This window comes from Phascolarctos cinereus, unplaced genomic scaffold, assembly GCF_003287225.1.
Source record: "Phascolarctos cinereus isolate Bilbo 61053 unplaced genomic scaffold, phaCin_HiC Scaffold_7;HRSCAF=346, whole genome shotgun sequence".
In the NCBI taxonomy this organism is placed as follows: Eukaryota; Metazoa; Chordata; class Mammalia; order Diprotodontia; family Phascolarctidae; genus Phascolarctos; species Phascolarctos cinereus.
The window spans coordinates 77,423,794-77,448,441 of record NW_027556180.1 but is presented as its reverse complement, the minus strand read 5'-3'; the positions used below and the strand labels follow the sequence as shown (position 1 = coordinate 77,448,441).

General features: G+C 37.2%; 1 protein-coding gene across 17 annotated transcripts in view; it reads left to right on the top strand.

Annotated features, from left to right (window-relative positions):
* MAP2 (microtubule associated protein 2) overlaps positions 1 to 24,648 on the top strand; it is a 372,733-nt gene that overhangs the window by 280,600 nt on the left and 67,485 nt on the right. For 16 of the 17 annotated variants that reach the window (XM_021008691.2, XM_078147423.1, XM_021008702.2 and 13 more), the window contains one exon: positions 23,246 to 23,359. The exons of the other annotated variant lie outside the window; for it this stretch is intronic. In XM_021008691.2, coding sequence (XP_020864350.1) covers positions 23,246 to 23,359 — 114 coding nt within the window. The remainder of the gene's footprint in view (positions 1 to 23,245; positions 23,360 to 24,648) is intronic. 17 annotated transcript variants of the gene reach the window in all.

Sequence of the window (24,648 nt, the reverse complement as noted above, 5' to 3'; positions counted from 1 at the left end):
CTTTCTCTCATAAACAACTCCAGCAATTCTAGAAACTGCAGATTTCCTTTTCTCTGTTACCATGCCAACCACTCACTGCTCGAGTTGAGATTTCTCCCCGAGCTCCACTGAGAGACAGAGCATGTAGTCTGGAGTTATTTAGCATTCAAGGAAGGATCTGCAGAAAAACAAACTCTCTCTGTGTGCAGGTTCAGAGCCTGACTTTGTTGAGGAGAAAAAAAAAGGAAGATCTTTTCCATTTTTTTCCCTCTGAAAGCCAGGTGCCCAAAGAATTTGGGGAAAGTGAGAAAAGATATGGATAAATAGGACAAGAGAAGTTAAATAAGGTTTATTTTTGTAGTGTTTGCATTCTCTTCTCTCAGCTCTAATGCCAAAAGACCAGATCTCTATGTATAGCCCTCAGTTATCAACATGCGTTGTTTTTTGGGTTTTGGTAATTTTTTTTCTGTTGGCCAATAAAATGAACAAGAGCTCAGTGTTTAGCATTAGATTAGGCGAAGGTTATGATAAATAATTAGCTCTTTCACCCCTAATGAGGTATAGATGTGTATGGAACAAGTAAGGGTAGGAATCTTCATTCATCGAGCAGGGTAAACCTAGGCCCAATTCATGGATTGTCACTTCCCAATAAGAATCAAATGGAAGGAGGAAAGTGGGAGGGGTATAAACATTTATTAAGCACCTACTGTATGCTAGGTATTGTGCTAAGCACTCATTAGGTCCTTACAAAAAACCCTGGGAGATAGGTGCTGATTTTATCTCTATTTTATGATTGAGGAAACTGAGGCATACAAGGGTTAAGTGACTTGCTCAGGGCGGCTTAGCTAGTAAGCGTCTGAGGTTGTACTGGAACTTGGATCTTTCTGAATCCAGGGCCAGTCTTCTATTCACTGCATCACCCAGATGCCTAAACCTTGTCAAGCATTGTAAGTCTTGACAAGAAAAATAAGGTCTGATGAGAGAGCAAGAGATTCATAAAGTCAATAATCCCTAATAGCAGCTTCGGTGAAGCCTGGTTCTTCCAGATGGGTTAAATAAGACCCAAAGACCTAAAGGCTGCATCAGTAAAAGAGAATGATTTTGTTTTATTCCTTGGAGCTAAGCCACTGCCATATATTTCTGTTTGTAAGGAATATGAATATCCCATCCCCGGATGATTTTTTTTTAATTAAGATTACTATTAATACAGGTCAGTTCCAACACATGCTAAGAGAATTTGTGATCCTTGGACACTGAGACTAAATTCATGTAATCCACAAAAAATAATCTTATTATATTACAGTTTTACCTTGAACTATTAAGAATGGCGTATCCTGGATTTTAATAGGCTTTCTTCAGATGGTTCACAAAGGCTGTCATTAAAAATGACAGAATTACCTAGTGGAAAGGAAACTCAGTGGTGATCCAGGTCAAACCCACACCAGAAAAGGAATTCCCATTGTAGGTGGTCATTCATAGCCACTCCTTACAGACCCACAAAGAGGAAGGAACCTGCTATTACAAGGCAGCTCGTTCCACTTATGGACAGCTCTGATTGTTAGATCATTTCTTCCCGACATCAAGCCTAAATGTGTCCCATTCATAACCTATATATATATATATTGTTCTGCTTCTGTCCATGACAAAACGAACAATTCTAATCACTATTATTTTCAGCCATCAATAATTCAGATGTTTTGGTAGAAAATTACTTTATACCTCCTGGTAGTATTTGGTTTGCTAATTGATTTCTTGTTCATAGGATTATAAAATTATAGATTGGGAGCAGAAAGGAAAGTCAGAAGCTATTTTTTTTTATTTTAATTTTTTTTATCTATTCTTATTCATGTATTTATTAAATTTATTTGCTATTTTATTCAATTATTTAATTATTTATTTATTTTTATTTTTAATGCTTACAGCTGAAGAAACTGAGGGTTATGGTGACTAAATGAGTAAGTTCAAGGTCATACAGATAATAATCCTCAGGGGCAGCATTTGAACCCAAGTCCTATGACTCCGGAGCTAAAATATTTCTACAGTACTATTATGGACTAGTGCTGACATTTTAGAAGAATAACCAGGGGCTATTTAGTTCATGATTTTACTGTTTCATTCTTATTTTTCCATGAGCACAGACTCTTTTTGTTTTATTGGTTTGGTTTTTGTTGGTTGATTATCTGATTTTTTTGCTCACTTCTCTCATTACTTTTCTCTACTCTTTTGGGGTTTCATTTGTTCTGGCTTCTCTTTAGCTTGAAAAAAAATCTATTATCTCCCTTTAGTAGAATATTAAATTGTTTGAAATATGTTTTTATTCATGTTAAGCCAGTACTGCTTTTATTGCCTACCACAAAACCTTAGACATAGTAGGCAATTATTAATGCATATTGAATTAAATTGAATAAGGAGAAGGAAAACATAGCCATCTTTGCTTTGCTGATTACCATCTGGTTCCCTTTGGAACTTCTTACTTTTAAATCTCTTTTTGATTTTTATTTACCCAGTCATTCAATTGCGCCCCTACATCACCCCCTCCCCAAAATGTGTAATTTAATTATCATTTCTTAAGTGCCTACTGTGTACAAGCGCTACAGAATAGAAAGACAATCACAGAGCTTACCATATTTAAAGATCAGAGGTCTCAGTGTAATATAAGAGGTAGGTATTGGCCATTATGGAGTTAGGAAAGAGAGAGTGATAATTGAGTTAGGAATAAGAAGGCAGAGAACTTGACTGAAGCATTTTTATTCTCATTCAGTGACATTAGTTGCTCAATGAGTGAGATTCATAAGAATTGCATCTGCAGAAGACATCTTCTTATCTCTCTTCTTGTCTCAGAATGTAAACGTCTAGCACCATTTGGCTTGCTAAGAAAATGATTTCTCCCTGGTGATGAAAAGGCTTCCCTCTAACCTCCCTATTAAGCTTTTTGGTGCAGAAAGGCAAGCTTATCACCTTGCCTTACCCTTTGGGGGTTGATATTTTTAAGGTACAATGAGGAAGGGCCAAGCAAATCAGATTACTTTCCCTTTGCTCATAAAGCCATTAAAATGAACTACACCTTCCTTCTCCTTTGGGGTTCCAAGCTTCCCTCCCTCCTTCCCCTCAAGCCCCCTCCCTTCCACATATGCATGAACACGCAGCACACACACATGCACACATGCAAACACACCCTCTCACTGCTCCTGAATAAGTTACATGGCAGCATGTCCCTCAACAGTCTGGGGAATTGTCTAGAAATGAATCTTGGGAGCAGATAAACAGTGCAGCTGGTGCTGCATTGCAGATCGAATAGCTTAAACAATATCTGAGTTGGCACCATGAGGCCCCCAGGGAAAAGGGCACCGTATGGCCACAAGCCCTTGCTGTAGCTAGTCTAGCAGGATGAGTCATAATCCAGCTACACTCACGGAAAATGAATTTCGGGAGCCAGCATCACTGTTGAGCCATGTAACAGTAAAACATATGCCCTGGACAACCACATTTATGCCATTTATCATTTAGATGCAGAGAAGTTATTTTAAACGCACAGATCATAGGTTCTTGATGTATCGATGTGTACATAATAGGAATGGACTTGTATGCTTTTTCCTTAAAATTGTCCTTTTCCCTCTAAAACAAAATCACAAAGTAATACAGTTCATGGATTTATGATTGAATTATGCTCAAATCCCAAGAACTGTTAATTCACATTATCTCTTAAGCAAGCATTAGTTCAGAAACAAATTTAATTAAAAAAGGGAAGAATACCAGTGATAATAATAATAAGAGCTCATATTTCTGTGACACTTTGAGACTTACCAAGCACTTTCCTGACAAAAACCCCAGGAGACAGAGAGCAGAAGTATTAGTCTGTCCATTTTCAGATGGTGATACTGATGATAGCTCAGGTTAAGAGAAATGACTTGCCCAAGGCCATACCACTGGTAAGTGGTAAAGCTTTGACTTAATCCTAAGACCTTCTAACTACAAGCTGGGACCTCTCTCCACTTCCAAATGCTTCTCCTCCCCTCCTCAGATGTGTCTTGGAAAAGAATCACAATTTTTACCATCCCTCTTCTCCCACTGGCATCATCACCTTATATAAAAAGGTACCTATAATGCCTTGATTGTACCTGTTCACTTTTGGCTTTGTGAAATGAGGACTCAAAAATCAACCTTGGTAGAACATACTGAGTACTAGACAGGGAGTCAGAAGAGCTGACTTCACCTCATGGATCCACTGCTAATCTTACTGAGTGACTTTGTTCAAGTCACTAGCCCTCTCTGAGCCTTTATTCCCATATTGGTAAAACAGGGATCTTGGGAATTCAGAACCTGCTATGGAAGCAACCTTTGAGATCATCTGGTACAACTCAAAGAGCCAGATTTGCCCAACATCAACCAGCTAGTAAGTAGCAGAGCCAAGAATAACACAAATCCTCTAACTTCCAATCAATCCTGAACTCTTTCCACTGCCCCATGCTTTAAGTTAAACTACCTTACAGGGTTTTGGTGAAGAGAATGCTTTTTTAAAGCTATATAAATTGGGACGCTATTATTATTTGCCTTTCAATACTCTCCTGAAATCCTTCATTCTGTCACAATTCAATTTGGTCCATCAAATTTTTATAATCCCTTTTCCCATTCAAGGCTTTGTCCCCCCAAAAATGAATTAGCCCTAGGTGATCTCTCAGGGCATTTCCACCTCAAAACCCATGATCCTGAATCTTTAAAGTCCACAATCAGAAGCTAATTATAATGTTAGAGGCAATTAGTAGCCACTGTTTCTGAAATTGAAGTGGTAAGATCAAAATATTTCCAGAAGGTCATTCTGATTGTAGAGACAGCTTTTGAGGGAAAGAGGCTAGTGGGCAAATACTGGAGACAAGGAGCAGGGCCAATAGACCATTTGACTAATTTAAGTTCCATGTGTTCAGTGTTCACACAAGGTTTGTACCTGGAGGAACAAGGCAAAAGATTCAAGAAACAGCAAATAGGAAAAATTGGAATGGATCAAAAGTAGTGGAAAAGAAAAGAGACAAGTTAATGATGACTTTAAAGCTCTGGACTTGAAGGACCAGCCAGATAGTAATGCTAATAGTAACAAAGAGGTTAGGAAACAATGATGACTTATAGGGAAGGGTGATGGAAAGTTTTAAACATCTTTTTGTTCAGTATGATCCATGGACAGTGAAACCTACTAAACTGGAGAGAAAATAAGAGCTGGGGATTGCTTAACTAGATGTAGGCATTCTCCATGACCTAACTGCATAGGCACCATGGTTACCAAACAGCTTTCTTGGTTCATTATTAGAAAATTGAGCATCATTCGACAGGTGGTTAGAAATATGAAATTCTCCTGAAATATTTTCAAGGAATGCTGAAAACAAATCTCCCTTCCTTCCTCAAGACTCTAGCTTTAAAATAAGAATGATCTCATCTTTGTTTGAGCTCAAGTTTATTTGATTTTGGGCAAATGGATGATCTAAGTCTTGAACCAAATAAATGGATGGCTGAAGTCAAAACATTCAGTCTTTTCTCGTTACTCTTTAAGAAATTATACCTGAATTAAATTAGATAGATTATTACTTACCTTGTATTTTTGAATGATACCAGAAAAGGAACTTCTAACAACATTGCCACTTTATTTATTTCTTTAAAAACGTATTTACAGATGAAAAATTCTTTGCAGGTTGGGGTATTTCCCCCCTCAATTATATTAGTCATGTGAATTTAATGACTTTGGTGATTTACATGTTAACCAGTAGGGCAAAAAATAAATAAATAATAAATAAATGAACAACATATGTTTCCTATGCAGTCAGTACTTACTTGAGTATTTCCATGGATCTGTGATCTCTTTATGCTGATACTCCCTTTTGGCATAGATCACAGCTTAACCATGTTGTTGTTGTGTTTGTTGTGTTTGTTGTAGTTGTGGTTTGTGCTATGCAATGCTTTATTCCCAATCTTCCAGTCTTCTATAGAGGACTTACTGAACATGAAAGTGGCCTTCTTTATGGGTGTCAATGTCATTCATCTTTTATTCCTCGTTCTCAGTTCATAACCAGTCTACCTCCTTTTCTAAGCATACATGTTCTGGATTATGTATTTCAAGACACTTTGAGTATTCATCATTGATAATGTGCCAGAGTCTGCTTGCACCCACTCTGACTTCATCTTTCCATTGCCCTTTGGGTCACCTGCAATTTTGATTCTTCTGAGATAGCATCGCATGATTTATAGGCATATTGCATCCCTGGGAGAAGGAAAGGGGCAGTCCAGTTTTTGTCTTTCTATTCCCTTATACCTAGTTGTGTTGAATTGAAGACTGGATATTATTGTTAAGTAAAACTCTGATATTTCTTCTGTTTTCCAATCTAACAATCCCATACCCATTCCCAGAGACAACACTGATCTTTGCCTGCTTACTTATAAGAATCAATACTATCAAATACACTTTTTCCAACCCTAATCATTATGGTCTCTAATTATTAAGCAATTTTCTTCTTCCAGTGAGAAAAGGAGTAATTCCAAGGTAAAACTGATTAAGTTAGATGATTTCTAAGGTCTCTTCCACCTATGGAGCCAACATAGTGTAGCACAGAGAGCACTGGGCTGAAATTCAGCAAGACTTGAGTTTGAATCCAGAAACTTACTACTGGTGGGACCCTGGAGCAAGTCACTTAACTTCTCTAGGCCTCAGTTTCCTGATCTGTAAAATGAGGGATTTGGATTTAATGACCTCTGAAGTCCCTTTCAGTTCTAAATCTACAATCCTTATAAATAAATAATTCCAAAAATAATTCCCTTACATTCACACCTCATACCCTTTTATATACTTATCCTAATGTTTAAAATGAAAAGAAAAAAACTTTCTTATTTATCAGGTTTTGAAAAATCTGCAATAACTGTTTCTTCTCACATTTGTACCTCAAGCCCTCATGTGGGCATCAAAATATGACTTATAGGTTTGTGAATAAAGCATTGAAAAGGAGAAATAGTTCTCATTTCCTACTAAAATGCTGACACTAAATGGAAAGAAGCTATTTCTTAACAAATTAAGTGAGTAAAAGTATAATTCAGGTAATATATGGGATCAAATAGACTAGGTTCTATGGATTTCCTGTGAATCTTAACCCCATATGGGAAATAAGGCACAAAGTTTAATTCAAAGAGAATGTACAAACGCTATTTTTAAAAACCAGCACATTTTTGGGCAGCTAGGTGGCACAGTGGATAGAGCACCGGCTCTGGAGTCAGGAGGACCTGAGTTCAGGTCCAACCTCAGATACATAATACTCACTAGCTGTGTGACATTGGGCAAGTCGCTTAACCCCAATTGCCTCACTTAAAAAAAATTTTTATAAAGCATTGGTTCAATGTTATTGTGATGAAAGTAGCAAGCTAACACTATTGAGAAAAAAATTAAATTAGGAATAGCTAATGTAGGGAATTGATTCTTGTCTTAGACACCAATGTAAAAAGGTACCCAAGACTCCACAGTGCCCAATTATGTGTTTTCTGTATTAGGTTCTCAATAAATGTTGTTGACTAACATGAATGCCCAATTTTTTTCCCATGCAGCTTATTCTTTCTCTTTACAAGTAGGTCATGTAACTATAATTATCCATTTTTAAAGCCAAGATTATATGACTGACTATAGTGTCATGTCACCTGGGATATTTCATCAAATGTAAGGCCTTGATTTTTTTTTTGTCTTTGTACATTTCAAAGTAGGCCATATATAATCCAGAAAGAAGGTGGATTGGTTGGTTATGTAACAAAATCAAGGCAAAAGAGATGGACAGTCTGAGTGTAGCCCTGTTACACTTCAGGGAAATATTCTGAGGGAAACTTAAGAAAAGACATAGACAAGAGTTACACAGTAGGAGAAACCATGGAGTTGTGACCCATACCATTGGAGCGAACACCCAAATCAACGAGGTCATTGATCCATTGAAGTGCCAAAAGGCCTTGATAATGATTAAGAAAGTTAAATGGTAATTTAAAATATGCTAATATTCCCCTCATAACAAAATAGCAATTTTTCTTTTATTACTAAACAAATAATTCATAAATCAGACTACCATTGAATTTGAGATAAAGTGATTGACATGTTAAGGAATCTTCTTAAGTTATTCAACCTCCACCTCATGAAAACACATAATTTTGAAGAGTCGATTGAGTATGTTTTATAGTCAGTTTTTGTTAGTTATGACTTCTCATTCCACTTGGAATCAGTAATTTAGAAGCTAACCAAGCTGCCTAATAGCAGTAAAAACTAACATTTATTTATTACTCTACTTATATTTCATTTCTCACAATAGCACTCTTAGGTAGGCTTAATATAGACATTATTATACTTGTTTTAAAGAAGGGGAAATTTGGGCCTACATAGGTTAAACAACATGTTCCAGGGCTATATAGAGCTGGAGTCTGACCTGCAATTCAGACCCTGGTCTTCTGCATTTCAAGTCCAACAATGTATCCACTATGTTCTATTTCCAGTGTTTAGCCCAGTGGCTGGCACATAGATGACACTTAATAAATGCTTGTGATTAAATAATTAATTGTCTAGATTATCCATGAATGCGAAGTCAAGACATTTAACCAGTGCCAAAAAAAAAAAATTCCTCCAAGTTACATTTACTTCTGGAAAGTTAAGAAGACTAATCGAAATTAATTAAAATCTAGCAAGCAGTAGTGTTATCTTTGCCAGCTTTAAATCTAGATTAGCATATTTCTTTGATCTCTTTAGGTATTAAATATGTGACATAAAAATAAAGTGACTGTAACTTTCATCTGATCTAGGGAAAAATCCCACATTAACAAACGTACTTATTTCTCTAATCAAAGACTTCTTTTAAAAATGCATTTCCCATTTTGAAATATTTTTTCTTGATTTCACAGAAACATTTTTGTTGGATGTGTTATGTTAACATAATACAGTGACAGTACCCAAACACCAATTTCACTTCTAATACATATCAATGGACCTGTCTTGTTGTTCTCAGGTAGGATCATTCCTGCCTCTTAATTTAATGTTAATTTTTGCCATTATCCCGGATCATGATGACAAAAGTTCCAACTTAAAATGAAGCCGCTAAAAGCTCTAGTTTCAGGAGATTTTATACTTTGTAACAAAAATTTCTTTACTAAAACATCACCAAACTACAAGCTCAGCCCTAAAAACACAGAGTACTTTATTGAAACTGCAGGAAGTTTTAAGAGAAGTGGTTTCTAAAAGGTGTAAGTACCTGAAAATGGCCTCTGAGAAACTGAGCTACTTTGAGGTCTTTCTTTAGAAGCCTAAGGAAGTTGCCTTCTGCTTGGTTCATGGTTTCAAAATGTGTGACTAGAAATGTATGTATGTGAAACATGGAAATGATAGTACAATCCCGAGGGGAAAAAATGCTTCCTGGGGGACTGGCCATTGACTGGAATATAATATTCCTTCTCTCATTTTGTCCCAGCAAATACAGTCTCACAGACAACATGCTTTGTTAAGTTATTTAAGATGCTTTTATGGAGCTTAATTTTCCTCATTCTCAATATAACTCATGTCTCACTCCTTTGTAGCTTTTAGTATATGCTGAATAAAGTCCTATGTTTATAAACGTGGGATACTATATTTGATTAAAGTATCATTTGCCCATCAAAGTCGAACCTTGGCAAAATTGTCAAGTAAGCAGACTTTACTTTCAGGGCCTTTCTCTCCCCTTTCAAAATTCTCTTTATTCCTTTTAAAATCCCCAACATAAGTCCCCAGAACCCCTGTAGTATCCTCTACTACATGGTAAATTTATGTAATTTCTCCATTCCCCAACTTTTTCTGACTCCCTAATGATCGTTAAAACTTAAACATTCTACTGACCAATTTCATTAGGATCTTGATTACCTGATAAATCAATTAGAAACCTGAGAAACCAGTCAGAGCTAAGCATCTGATTCACCTGTTGGCCCACTTTGATAATTTTAATATTTCAACAGAGGCCTTCAGTGTCTTAAGGGAATAAATTAATGTTATAATTTCAAGAATAATATAGTCATGGTCCTGTTCTCATCTCCCATTTTCAAAAACCCCTCATGGCTTCACCACTGTGACACTGAAAACTGTATGCAAGGTATCTGTACTCCTGGTACTCAACATAGCCTTTTAATCAATAGATATTGAATTGAGTAGAGGAGAGGTGCCATGATGCAGAGTACAATAAGTATCTAATTTGAAGGAGAACTATAAGAAGACAAATGTAATTAATTTTTAAAAATATATAATTCTCAGCATACCTGAAACTATTCCAATAATTTCTGACAAAGCCCAAAAGTAACAGAGTACAAAAGCATTTGTGTTTGAGTACCTTAATTTATGTGGTAACATGCAAAACAGAGTCTCATCCTTTAAAGTCGTCAGATGACTCATCATGGTGCGGGGGTATTATGGACAATATACGGACTTCTGATTTTGTCAAGGTGAGGACTCTGTGGACATTTCACCCACTCTTAGGGGCATTGGAGAAAGAAGTAACTTTCCCAGGATCACAGAGTGGTAGACATAAGCAGAGAAATTTGAACTCAGGTCTTCTTCATTCAAAGCCCCTAAATTTATATATTACACTATGCTGCCTTTACAATACTAATTAATATAGGAAATGGGGACTGGGCTTACTATTTTTCTGGTGTAGAACTCCTAAGTAAGAAAACTCCCTTAATCATTGCAAGTTAGCACCTTCTCTGCAACTTCTATTTAGTCTTAGATGCTACAAAGTAGAGAGTTCCGTAGAACACTCCAAAATTAATTTCCTTGCCCAGTGTTATATAATCAGTATGTGTCAAAGACAGGATGTGAACCTAGGTCTTCCTGATTTTAGGGCCCTCTTTCTATCCACTGAACCCTGCTGATTCTCTATAATGAAACTATCAGACTTATCAATAGCAATGTAGTATTCTCTATGTCTCACTAAAATAACTAGTATCCAATTCTAGTTCAGCAGATCTCAAGAGGAAAATTGATAAATAAGCATCTGCATGTTTAAGGTGAATTGTCAAAGAAAACTTTTATATTTTCTATCACTAATTTTCTGTGTCCTCTAAGTAAAGGAACTTCTGTGTCACCTTGTGAAGGAGATTTTTTAAAATGCTATATCTCATGAGACTTTCTGTATAAATCGAGGGTCAAAAGAATCACTTTCATTCTAGGTAGTATTTGGCATTGAATAGGTGAACTTTTTATACATGCCTTTGCTTTTTACCATCACTATAAATCCAAACAAAACTTTGAAGTATTAGCATTTCTTTTATTGCTTTAATTAATGGAAATTATCATACAAGGCTCCTCCCAACCTAAAATCCTTTGGCTCTCTGTCACCTCTACTTAATAGTTGTATGGTCTCTACTAGTAATTATAATTTACTTATTTAGACCTTTTCTAAGAAATAGATTCTTCAGTATTTCAAATGGTCCATGGTTTCATTAGCTTGACAGCTCCTTCAGTGCCAGCCTCGACCTCTCTGTGCTTCAGTAGGTGCTCTTTGTGAGTTGCTTTGGCCAAATGGTATCACGAGGTGTCCAGCCTTCTGGTGATCAGGTGACAGACACACAGGTGGTCTTCAGGCCTGGACGGAAAGCCTTTGCAGCTTGGTAGGACCCGCCAATGCTTGTGTCCCATGAAAACATCCTTAAAAAACCAGTGGTTTCTTTCACGTTATGAACAGCAAGCAGAGGAGGGATCTGTACAACATTACAGCAGTAAAGACGATCAGATGCCATAGTAGATAATATAACAGCCTTGGAGTCAGAAAGACCTAGGTTTCAAATGCTGCATGTGAATCTTATTAGCTATAGGAGTCTGGGCATTCAACCTCAGTTTTCTCATCATTGAATCGGGGTCTATAAAAGCTATAGCCCTTATCTTGGAGAGTTGTTGTGAGAATCAAACAAATTATGTATGAAAAGCATTTTGGAAACTTAAAGCATTACCTAACTGGTGCTGTTTCCTATGACTACCACTCCCATTACTAACTGTGCTAACACTGCTTCTGCTGCCATTACTGTTCCATCAGAAGTGGTGTCACACTGTGTCAGGTGTTACTGGCCAAGGCTTTGTCATGGACCTAGTCCCCTTATGTTCCTACCTTTCCAACCATCATTTTTTTTACAAATTCAAGATTATAAGATATCATAGTGGGAAAATCATTAAAGCAGAAAAATCCAAACCTAGGTGCACTTCATTCACAAACTAGAATCCCCACCCCCCACCAAATTTTTTTACAGTGATCCACATCAGTGCTTTACCTTCATCTAACAGTACTTTCTTTTTTCTTTTTTTTTTGAAAAAATATTAGTTTATTTATTTTTAGTTTTCAACATTCACTTCCATAAGATTTTGACTTTCAAATTTTCTGCCCCTCCCCCCACCTCACAGTACCTTCTATTATTGAAATTTTCCCATTTCTTCTTCCCAAGGCAATCTTTGGCCTCTCTGTTAATGATGACATTGTAATTTTTTAATATGTTTTGAATAGAGCAATATTTGGGCTCTTTGTGAGTTGCTTTGTGACAATATCAGTTTCATATATCCATCCAAGGAGTTTTCTAAATTGTGCAGTTGTGGTACATTTTAGTCAAATGAAACTGAATTTTGAAGATCCCTGAAAAGCTTTAGACTATATGGTACTGAATTTTGTTCAGTTATTTTTCAGTTGTGTCCAACTCTTCGTGATCTCATTTGTGGTTTTCTTGGCAAAGATACTGGAGTAGTTTGCCATTTCCTTCTCTAGCTCATTTTACAGATGAGGAACTGAGGCAAACAGGGTTAAGTGACTTGCCCAGGGTCACACAGCTAGTAAGTGTCTGAGGCCAGATTTGAACTCATGAAGATGAATCTTCCTGACTTCAGGCCCAGCACTCTATTCACTCCAATATCTAGTAGCCCATATGCTGTAGAATAGCAGAAAGAATGCTAGACTGATAGTAAGAGGAAAACATTTCAAATTCTAGTTTTGTTGCTTTACTCTTTGATGTGAGGCAATCTACTCCCCATACCATCCCTATCTGGCCTACAGTTTCCTTTGCTATAAAATGAGGAAATCGGATAGCTAATGTCCCATCAAGGTCTAAATCTGTGATCTTGCAATAATCAATTGCATGAAAAACATTATAAAGCAATTTGTAAATTTCACAGGCAAAAGTCACAGGATATTTCTGTTTCTTATATGTATTTCTGGTCAGAAAAATAAGACCCCACTTTGACACATATACTGATATGTGCTTTATTTAACTACTATAGTCCCAGAACATGTACACTCCACCAAAAACCCCATACGAATAAAACAAAAATATAACAAATAGAAAGCCCTGCTAGCTACCATCATAACTTACTGATCTCCTGTCTTTCCCTTTCTCTGACTGGGTTCCAGTCCTGGGAAATGTCTGTAGATAGCTTTGTTCTGTGGATCGTAGATTTAGGGCTGCAAGGAACCTTAGTGGTCATCCTACTCTACTATGATGCAAAGAAGACATTTCTAGACTGACCTTTCATATAATCTTTTCTTCTCTCTGTGAACTATAGGCTTCATGTGGCTGTTTCCATGGTTCGATATATCTATCTTTTCACTGATACCCTTTCAGATTTTCTGTGCCCTGCCAAGTCTTTATATTAAATCCTTGGCAAGCTGAGGTAGTACTCATTGACTTTCATTTGACAAGAGGATGGTGACAGTGAGGCAAGCTTTAGGGCTTACCCCAACAAAAGAGCACACAGAAGAAAAAAAAAATCTTGCACTGGAATAGACTGTAACTCAAGTCCTAGGCCATCTACCTCCTAAATGAATATCCAGGCAGAAATATGGATAGATCAGCCCAATGCCATCAACACTACTGGGGAAATGGGAAAAATACATATCCTCTGCCGTGTCTACTAAATTACAAGATCCTTAACAACAAAGATTGTGTGTTATTTAGCTCCATATTCCCTGTTGTACCTAACACTGTGACTCAAGTATAGTAGTTACTCAGTAAATGTTCATTGAACGAACAAATTGCTATCTGATTGATCTTGAGACACAAGCTTCATGTCCTAGAAAAGAGACAATATGTGTCAGATACATACCTGTTCAATGCCATTTCATTAAGAGTAAACTAGTAGATGTCACACAGAAAAGTTATATTCTTGACAAGGCCATATGGTTTCCCAATAATATCTATGTATTTCCTCCACCTCTACCTAAAATATCAATCAAAGGCTTAAATATTGCCAGTCAATGGAATTCTTAATGTACTGTTCTATATGAGGAATTGTATACAAGTCAGAATGGTATACCTGTTAGTCAAACTATATCATGTTGTATCAGTTAACCAGAAAGGGAAAAGTACAACAGTAAATGTCCTTGGAGAAAACTAATGGACCAAACTCTTCATTCTGTACTGTGGTCAGACTCCTTTTGTAATTAATAGGAGTCTGGTTGGAGAAGAGTCCATAGAATCTGGCACATTTTATGAATTTTTAATGCAGAGGTGCCTGGGAAACCAAAAGGCAAGCTGGTCCTTGAGTTTTCTTCATTGCTAGTTGCACGCAAGGAAACAAGCTTCATAGGAATCATTTATTTTTCAAATTAACCAGGGGTAATAGCAATAACTTTTCTCATTTCCTTGTTTTTGGAATTAATCAAGGGCATTTATTTAGCAGAGAGCTGCGCACTACACAGTGTTTTCCTTGTTGACAAGTTTCCATGTCGGCAGCAATTAGCATTGGTTTCCTGGGTAACCATTCTGTACCCTACTGAGAGAAACCTTTTCTTGACAGGAGCATTCTGTCTGAAAATGTTGTGTTTTCCTTGTTTCATGAGCTTATGGTAGACTTGCTCTATTTTATTTCTTTTCACACAGCATTATTATACCTTTTCCCCCTTAAACATAGCAAAATTGTTGGCTTTTCTATTCCATCTGGTTGTATTTACTCTCATTGTACCTTGCCTCTCATCTTTTAACTGCAACCTGCAAGAAATCAGCATAAACACCCTCTCGGGGATATGCCAAGTTTCTTTGGAGTTGTTGTTCTGAATCTAATTAGTGGAATTGTGAATATTCAAGCAATCACAGCTGGTCTTGATGATAACCTAAAGGTTACACATCGAAAAAAAAAGTTCTGTGTGTGCCTGAAATGGACTCATATACTTTAAATCATTGCACATCAGAGCTGGAAAGGGTCTTAAGAGATTATCTAGTCCAAATACTTCGTTCCTTCGTCTTACAGAGCAGTAAACTGAGGCCCAAAGAGGTGAAATGGCATACTTACTTCATAAGTTATCCTTGGAAGCTAGCTGTAATTTTCCACTGCCACTGGAAGAGTTCCAAATCTGCTGTTTTCATTGCTGGGGGAGGTCTATACTGGTTGCACATGAGCAAAGGGAAGCAGAAATGATCATATCCTTATCTCTTCCTTGAGGGTTCCCCCACCACCTCCACCTCTACTTAGAATTGGAGATATTTAGTGTATCACAGTCTTTAGAATGGGAAGAGTCAAAATCATTTCAGAAAACTAAATAGTTGAAGGGAGAGTGGGATAGAGGAAGGTAACCTGTGATTTTATCAGTATTTGGAACTCCCATTGGCAAAATTCCACAAAGTGTTACTGGCAACTCATTTATAACTTATAGTCTGGGAGATCTGCTTGGAGCACCAATGAGGTTAACACAGTGAGTATATGTCACAGGCAGGACTTGAACCCAGTTCTTCACAATTCCAAGGCCAACCCTGTAACCACTGTAAAGTGCTACATCTTAAGAGTGTAATTAGACAGTCACCTTTGTCATCCTCTGTACCATAACAATCAGCACTATCCACTTATGGGTATATTTGAAAAAAATATCCCCTTTCTTCTGAAAAGTTCAAGGTTGAGAAATTATTAACAAACATTAGCCTTAAATCACCATAGAAGAGGAAGAAGGGAAGGAAGTATCAGCCATTGTAAATGTTCTCCCAGAAATGTTGCATGATTCCAAATCTTGTAATACCACAATCCTGAGGAATCAGTACCGAGCAGTGAAGCGTATGTCTATGGAAAAGATCATGAGGGATATAACCCAAAAAAGGTCTAATCTGAAAAGGTCAGTCAAGTAACAGTGCCAAGAATCAACAAGATCCACAGCCCTAGCATTCCACTGATACCTACTTAAAGTAAGAAGCAGTCCTCATGAAGATCCAGGGTCCTTCCCCTTTTGTTCACCAATCTGGTGAAATCTACAGATCCTTTCTCAGGCTATTATTTTGAAATGCATACAATAAAATAAGTACCATTACAAAGGAATCAAAATATTTTTAAAATTTTACAAACCCCAGATTAAGAACCCCTGACTTAGGGGGAAACCTCCAGAATGTTGGTGGCTTCTCTTCAGAATTTGTGAAAGAACATGGACATCACATAAGATGAGAAGGCTTTGATTGAATCAATCACTAAGCATTTGTTAAGTGACAGTTATGTACCTCTAGGCACTGGGGATACAAATACAAAAGTGGGACAATCCACACCCCCAAAGAATTTACATTCTACCTATATCAGTAAAATCATGGGAGTGGCAGATTCAAATATAGACAATCCTCAATTCTCTTTCCAGTGGATCATCCCTTTTGCATTGAGAGTAACACCTAAAGAGAAAGAAGGTAGGATGGTGTCAAAGGCAAACTTCCCAACCTTCCATATTTTAAGTCCTGCCGGCCCCCTATTTACAATGCTTCTGTTTTCCTCTGTCAGTACTGATAACCATGAGTTGTAGCTGACATATAATAGAAAAACTGCATTCCAACAAAGTGAGTCTTGCTGGTATTTTATTCCCATAGGGCAGGACAAAGGAATGCCATGGTCTGATCTTCAATTCCAGAAAATTTTCCAAAATGCCTACTATTTTGGCACAGGTCAGCTAAACTTACGGCCATGACTTGTCTGCCACCTTTTAATGGCATACTCTACAAGTGGTTACTGTGTGCAGAACACTGTGCTAGACCCTCAAGGATATACAGGTTTGACAAGATATAAGAACCTGCCCCCCTGGAGTTAGTTCTCGGTTTCTCTTTTTGTTGGCTCCCCAGTGTTATTTATTGAGGACAGAAGAGCAGGGGTAAGTTGTAACAGGCAGAAAATAAGAGAATTGACTGGAGATTAAACTTGGCAAGTGAGAGACAAAAGCCCATAATTAAAACAAACAAAAATGTCTTTAATTGTCAGACTTCCAGAGTTCGGATTTTATGAATCCCTTTCCCTGGGCTGGTTCTGTATATTTGTCATTACTCTTTCCTGAACTTTAACTGAACCCTCAGTAAAAGCCCAAGTCCTTATACCATTGTCTAAAGATGTCGATTCCACAGTAGCTTCTCTATTTATAGACTCCATTAGGATGAGAATCTCTCTTCTTTTTGCAGTGAACTCACTGTTTTTGCCGCAGTTGGACTCATTGTTTTTGCCACAGTGACTGAGTTTTCTTGTCACAAAAATATCTATCCAAGGGAAACTTCAGAATCAGTTTTACTTGCTAAAATGCCTTAAAACAAATTCTATGCTTTTTTTATATACCCTGATTAAAATTTTATATTCTGCAACTTTCTGCAGCTTCCTAACAACAATATTATACACTTTCCCTGCCCCTGGATCTCCCAAAGAAACTTTATCAGCATGAGAGATGAAACTTAGCTGTTAACCAGTTTTTGATGCTTAAAGTAGATCACAGATCCAAAACATGGCAAATCTGTGAATACACAAAACATCTGTGTGATTTTGTAGGGAGATTCCTCCATCTGTGCCTTATTATATAAGACCTAGGGAGTTTACTGAAGCACCCAGAGGGTGAGTGACTTTTCTACGGCTACACCGCTTATAAGCATCAAAGGTGACCTCAGGCCCAACGCTCTATCTACTATTCTACACATTTGTCTAATCGGTCATATTCAAGAGGCTTATCCCCTGATTAGCAGAGAGGTGTTGAATATTGAACTATAACTCCTAAAGACCATTTGCTAAGCTATAAAAGGGCCAGGCTCTGTAATTACAAGCCCTGAAGTTCTCATTTCAAAATCTCAGGGCTGCAAGAATTTGTGATTTAAATATCAGTATTTAAGAACTATATTATACAGGCTCTGTAATGCTATTTTATTTAATAAACTATATTATATATAATAATAATAATAAATAATAATAATAATATATAATATATATATAAATAAATGTATAATAAGAAATAATAATAAAAATATACCCTAAATGTAGTTAAAGGGAGAGAGTTTCTTTGGACAATTCCCCCCAAATACGGGAATAAAATAATTACAACATATTCAAAACACCAACGATTAAGCATATCCTCCTTTCAAAGACTGAGTATTGTACCTTCTAATAAGTATCTAATAGGTGCAAAACATTGCTGTAGATGAAGTTGACCAAGGCTGCACTTTGGCTCCATGGGTAGGAATCACAACTAGATGACTATAAAGTGACCACAAGGTCATGGAACTCTTTTGGTAGACGGATACAGGTAAACACTTGTCTCAAATAAAGGGTTGTTTCTTAATATAGAACTTGATAGGGGCAGCTAGGTGATGCAGTGGATAGAGCACTGGCCCTGGATTCAGAAGGACCTGAGTTCAAATTCAACCTCAGACACCTAACACTAGCTGTGTGACCCTGGGCAAGTCACTTAACTCCATTGCCCCCCCAAAAAAAATACACACACACACACACACATATATGTATACACACACATATATGTATACACACACACACACACATATACACACATACCCACCCAGACACACACACATACGTGGAACTTGATGCTTACGAACAAATGGTTTACCATAAGCATATAAACATTCTACCAGAAGTGAACACATTTTCTCAAGTGGATTATGTTGCTTCTAGGAGGAGACTGTTGTTCAATCATGTCTGACTTTTCGTGAGCCCGTGGACAATATCACACCAATGCTATCCACAGGGTTTTCTTGGCAAAAATACTGGAGTAATTTGCCATTTCTTTCTCCAGTGCATTAAGGAAGAGACCACTGATCTCAAATAAGTGACTCCTTACTTCCAGTCTTCCTTTTCATTCAGCCTCCAGACTGATTTCACTTTTGCATTTGCCTTGGCAATTGCTAAAAGGGAGGAGTTTCAGGAATTTTTCCGGGGAGAAAGAGTACAGAATGACTACTGGTAGTGGATGAGAAACACCAAGCTCTCTTGTACGGTTGAAGGAGGGGAAGAGGGATGGGGTTCACTGAATCATTCAGTCAGGCAGCCAGTCATTGAGATGGAAAATGGAGAAAGAGGGCAAATTTCCTTATGCCTCTGTCTGAATTATAGCTCTTCCTTCCCCCGCACATTACTGCCCCCAACATGTCTTCTAAAGGTGGAGCTCTGTGGAGATTTAGTTTAGTTTTGTTTTGTTCTGTTTTTTAATGACCTAGAATCAAATTTAATTTCACTTTTGGGCAAGCTACCTAGATGCCTAGGCTATGAGACATGGCAGTACTTACCAGATATTTCAGACTTTACTTTTTAGGACTGCTATTGATTATATTTGCTCTTATAACTCTCAAAAATGCACTGCAGGCATTTAAAAATACAAAACAATTCCTCCACCATCATTTGTGAATATGATGGGACTAGGTCCATGAGTTCCTTGGTACAGAGAATTCCTAATAGGAAAACTCCCTTTACTGATGCATATTGGGACCTTCTCTGTAAATGGCAGTCTCTTGTTTTTGCATGTTAATTTTGAGTAATGAATCTAGGAGGAGGTTAGCCCTTCAACTTTAGCTAAAACTTTATTAGGGAACAATATTTTTTTTGAACTGAGCTTCTCCATATATATGTGGACTGATATATTATTTCTTTGAGTTCAGGTCAACGTTCTGCCATCTAGACTGTCTGACCCCAGCAGTAGGTCACATCACCTTTTTAGATATTCAAAATTAGGAGGTTGTGCTAGAAAACCTCCAGGGCCTTGGCACATCTTGCACTTTGTGTGGATGACATTTTTCTCGTTTGCCATTTTTAAGGAATGCTTGGATAAGAAATGACATGAAAGTGGAGTTTTGGTCAGCTTCTTTGGCACAGTTTTTCATATAGTGGGCACTTAAGTATTTGGTGAATTGAATGAAATAATTCATAGTCATTATGTTGTGCTCTTGATTAGTGGAAGCTTTAAGGCTGAAATCAGATTCAATGCTTGAAGCTCTCTATACAGGCTCATATACATTTTCTACCCTGCCCTGATGATAATGATGATGGCTTTAAGGTTGTCAAAATTCTTATTTGATCCTCACAAACCTGTGAAGCAGGTGCTGTTACTGTCCTCATGAGCAGATGAGGGAGCTGAAGCCGCAAGGGACTTGAACCCAGTTAGTCCTGACTACACATACAGCATGTTTAGGAACATTTATCTTTTACATTAATAGATTAGATGGCATTTGATTTATATAGCCATTGATAAAAACTTAGCATACCCCTTTAAAAGAAACAGATCAGTCTTATTCCTGTAGAATAGGTGATGAAAGACATCATATTCCTCCTTTGGGGAAAGAAGTGGGAAACAATGGTTATGGAATGTTTATATTATTAAATGTCACTTTACCTGTTAGTTTTGCTTAACTGTTTTTCATTATTGCAAGGGAAAATTCAGTGGGATTTGGCATATGGGAATGGGTCTAAAAATAAAATGCATCATTAAAATTTTGGGGAAAAAAATATGGTTAGACAATCTCCAACCGTACTTTCCTCCACCCAATTGACTAGGAGCAAACATTAACCACAGAATTGAATTTCTCCACATATGTGATATTGGAATCGTCCTTAACTCTTCCCTCTCCTTTGCCTCTCATTTGCAATCAGTTACCAAATCTTGTCAAATCTACCTCCGTAATATAGCTTGCCTCTGTGTCCCACTTGGTACTCACATAATCACCATGCTAGTTCAGGCTCTCATCACCTCTTACTTTGGATAATAGCCTCTTAATTGTTATGCCAGCCTTCAGTGTCCCCTTCTCCACTCCACCATTCACACAGCTACAAAGGTGATATTCCTAAAGCACACTGTTGCTCAAGAAGTTCCAGTGATTCTTGCCTTTGTAAAAATACAAACTTCTCTGATTGGCTTTCAAAGACCTTCACAATTTGGTTCCAGCCCACCTTTCCAGTATTTTTGGACCCTACTCTTTACTATCTAACAAAGCTGGTTTGTTTGCTGTTCCTTGTATACAACACTTCCATCCCTTCAAATTCCCATAGTCTTGCCTTTCACCCATGCATTGAATGTACTCTTTCTTCAACTCTGCCTAAGAAAATTCATACTTCTTCAAAGATCAGCTCAAGTGTTACCTCCTACAAGTCTGATCCCACCCCAGTTGCTAATGTCTTCCCCCTAGAAATTACCTTGCTGTATGTTTTGTGCTGAGTGTTCTATATGCATGTTTCCTCTAATAGAATTTGAGCTCTTTTAGGGCAGAGACTGTTTAATCTTTATATTTACATAATCTTTACCTTTAATCTTTATGTCTCTAGCACCAAACACAGTGCTCAGCATATAATAACCTCTTAATAAATTCTTGCCAGTTGTAGATCTTACCTTTTCCTTCCAGCCTTGGCTTTGGAGTACAATATACACTTGGTAGCTTTGAATAACCTTTAAATTAACTACATTAATACCCAGTAAAATAAATGGGCAGAATTCAGTATAGTGGATTGGAAATCCTAACTCAACTTAGTTTAAATATACTTACCTGTGACCAGTATCCTAAAGGTTTCTATCCAAATTGTGGAATACCAATTACCAATTATGACTATAAATAATTGCTTAAATTGAGGTGAACTATCAGACAAATAGGAAAAGGTTATCAATTCAGCTCCTTTTAAAATATTTTAGAGTAAATATATGTGAATATGCAATATGAATATACATATACATATATATTAATCTGCAGTGCACTTGATTATGAACTTTAAAAGGTCATGTAGTTTTCCTCTTTTTAGGTGTCTAAGCCCAGTCACATAGTATATTAGGAAGCATGATTTCATTGCTAAAAGCGTGGAATTAGAAATCAATATTTAAGGATACTTTTTTATTCCTCTACTTAGTTCTATGTTTAAAAGACCACACGGATAGATAACATTAGCCCACATCACAATAAAGTTGCAATACAGCATGTAGTAGAAAAGATTGTGGAAGCTACCATCAAAAAAGCTAGGATCGAGGCCCAACTCTGCCACTTATTAGCTCTTTTACCTTTGGCAAGCCACTAACTGTTTCTGGGCCTCAGTTTCCTGATCTGCAAAGTAGAGGTAGTGATAGTTCTACCCACAACTGCCCCAAAGTATTGCTGTAAAGAGTACTTTACAAATGTGAGGAAGTCATGCTATGAACACCCTTCTCATACTTCTAGGGTGGTTTCTCTAGCCAGGCTCTCCATGGGTGTACTTTCCATCTTTTAGTACTTTTACTTCAAGAACTCAAATCCTTTTCTTGTGGCATAAGGGTAAACCTAGGTTCATGAAGGCCTAATAGCTATGCCAGAAGACCACAAACTTTGGAAGGTCCCATAAAAACTTCTCATTCTTGGGTATTTTTCCTTCAAGAACCCCTCACTCAAGTCTTCCTCCTATTGTATAAAGGTAAGCCTGATTTCATCAAGGCTCAAAACCTAGGTCAGAAGAACACAAACTCTGGAAATATCTACCCTTCTCCCCTCTACCTCGGAGAGGAGCTGTTTGTAGAGTTTAACTCTGGTTTGTCCCTATAAGTAGAAAATAAGGGTTATTATGTACTTACTGTGTTTTATCTTCTATTATAGTTATTTATATGTGTGTATTTTTTATTCCTTTACTAAGATATTCACTCAGTAATGTCAGGATCAAGGTCCTTCTCATCCCCTCAGTGCCTTAACCACAATATTTTTTGTACATAGTAGGCAACCAATAATTGCTCATTGAACTGAACTGAATTGAAGTTTAAGTCAAGTAAAATCAGTAAGTCCTTGATGTTACTTACATCATTTTATATTTGCCTGGCTTATTATTTTTATATATTTCTTATTTGCCTAAGCAAGGAGTTTTAATGCTTTTTAAAAATACTTATTTTTATAAACTCTTTTTAAACATATTTTTGTTGAGATTGGAGAAAGCAAGTTTAGAAAAAACTGATCTTTTGGTGATATTTCCCCCTTTATCCACTCATTTTTCATTGCATGGATAAAAATAATTTTTTTTATCAAACTCTGCTTCTCCTTTTGCCACTGTTTATTACAGAGGAAGTATCTGCAAGGATAGTCCAAGTAGTAACTGCGGAAGCTGTTGCAGTCCTGAAAGGTGAACAAGAAAAAGAAGCCCAGCATAAAGACCAACCTGCAGGACTCCCTATAGGTAAATCCAGGAGCTTGCCAGGGTTATCTGTGCTTCCTGTTTGTATTTGGTCCTCAATCTGTATCGATTCTGCTTCATAGGGGTGGCCAAGGTTGCCGTGGCATTCTAGGCCTTAAGCCATCTTTTATAAGCAGGAAGCTCTAAGTATCCTGAGTGCCCTTTGGGGTAGACAGATTTTGAATTTCTACCCTAATTAGTTCCCTCCGTTCTTTCATCTACTTAGAACTAGGTCAATTAGAGAAAACTCTAGTTCAGTCAGGAAAGAGCCATGTTATAACTGCATAGCTTTAAGCATACAGAAAGACTCCTTCTCTGTCCCCTTTTTTCTTAACCTCCAACTGGTTATCAAGTGTTGGTTTCATAGCTTCCATAATATCTCTCCTCCACCTTTTCCTCTCTATTTCAACTGCTATGATCCAGTATAGGCCCTTATTACTCACATGCTGGACTATTTCAATAGCATCCGAATAGGGCTTAGTATTTTAGGGCTAAGAGGTGGAAGGACCTTCCAGGCCATCTGCTGTATTTCACCCCTTATCTTATAAATGGGGAAACTAAGGTCCTGAGGTTCATTCTCCTCTACTCTAATCTCTGCTTTAGAGAACTACCAAACTCCTCTTACAGATGCAGAGTTCTAATCTTATCCCTCCTTTACTCAACCAAGCAACAAACTCTTCGGTGGCTTCCTATTGTCTATGAAGTAAAATTCAAATGTCTTTGTCATTCAAGGCTCTCTACCCACTGATAATACCCTGCCATTTCAGCCTTCCTGCTCTGCTATATTCAAGTCAAACTAGATTATTCTTTGTTTCCTGAACATATCCTTTTACCTTTTCCTTGAGTATCTTCCCAACCTATAAGGTCCACTTTCAGAAGCACATATGCAGCCTGGAAAAGGCCACTGCCTCAGACTTCACGTAACACTTTTTCTTGTACTTTATGTTTATTATTTTGAATCATGGTATTCTATGTTTGTACCTTATGCCCATACTAGAGTATAACCTGAATGAAGGTAGGAAAATCATTTTATCTAACTTTCAGTCTCCTCTTCCAATCGACATTTTTCTTCACACAGTAGATCTTCAAAAATATATTTGTTGAATTGAATAAAAGATACCATCAACTTGGCTTGTCATTTCCCTTTGCCTAGGAGACTTATTGAAGATATAATTCTAATAACAGTGACAACATTTCATATTTGTATAGTGTTTTCCAAAGTGTTCTCCCTGTAGCAGCATTGTAAGGTAAGGTAGAATATTATTATTCCCATTTTACAGATGAGAAAACCA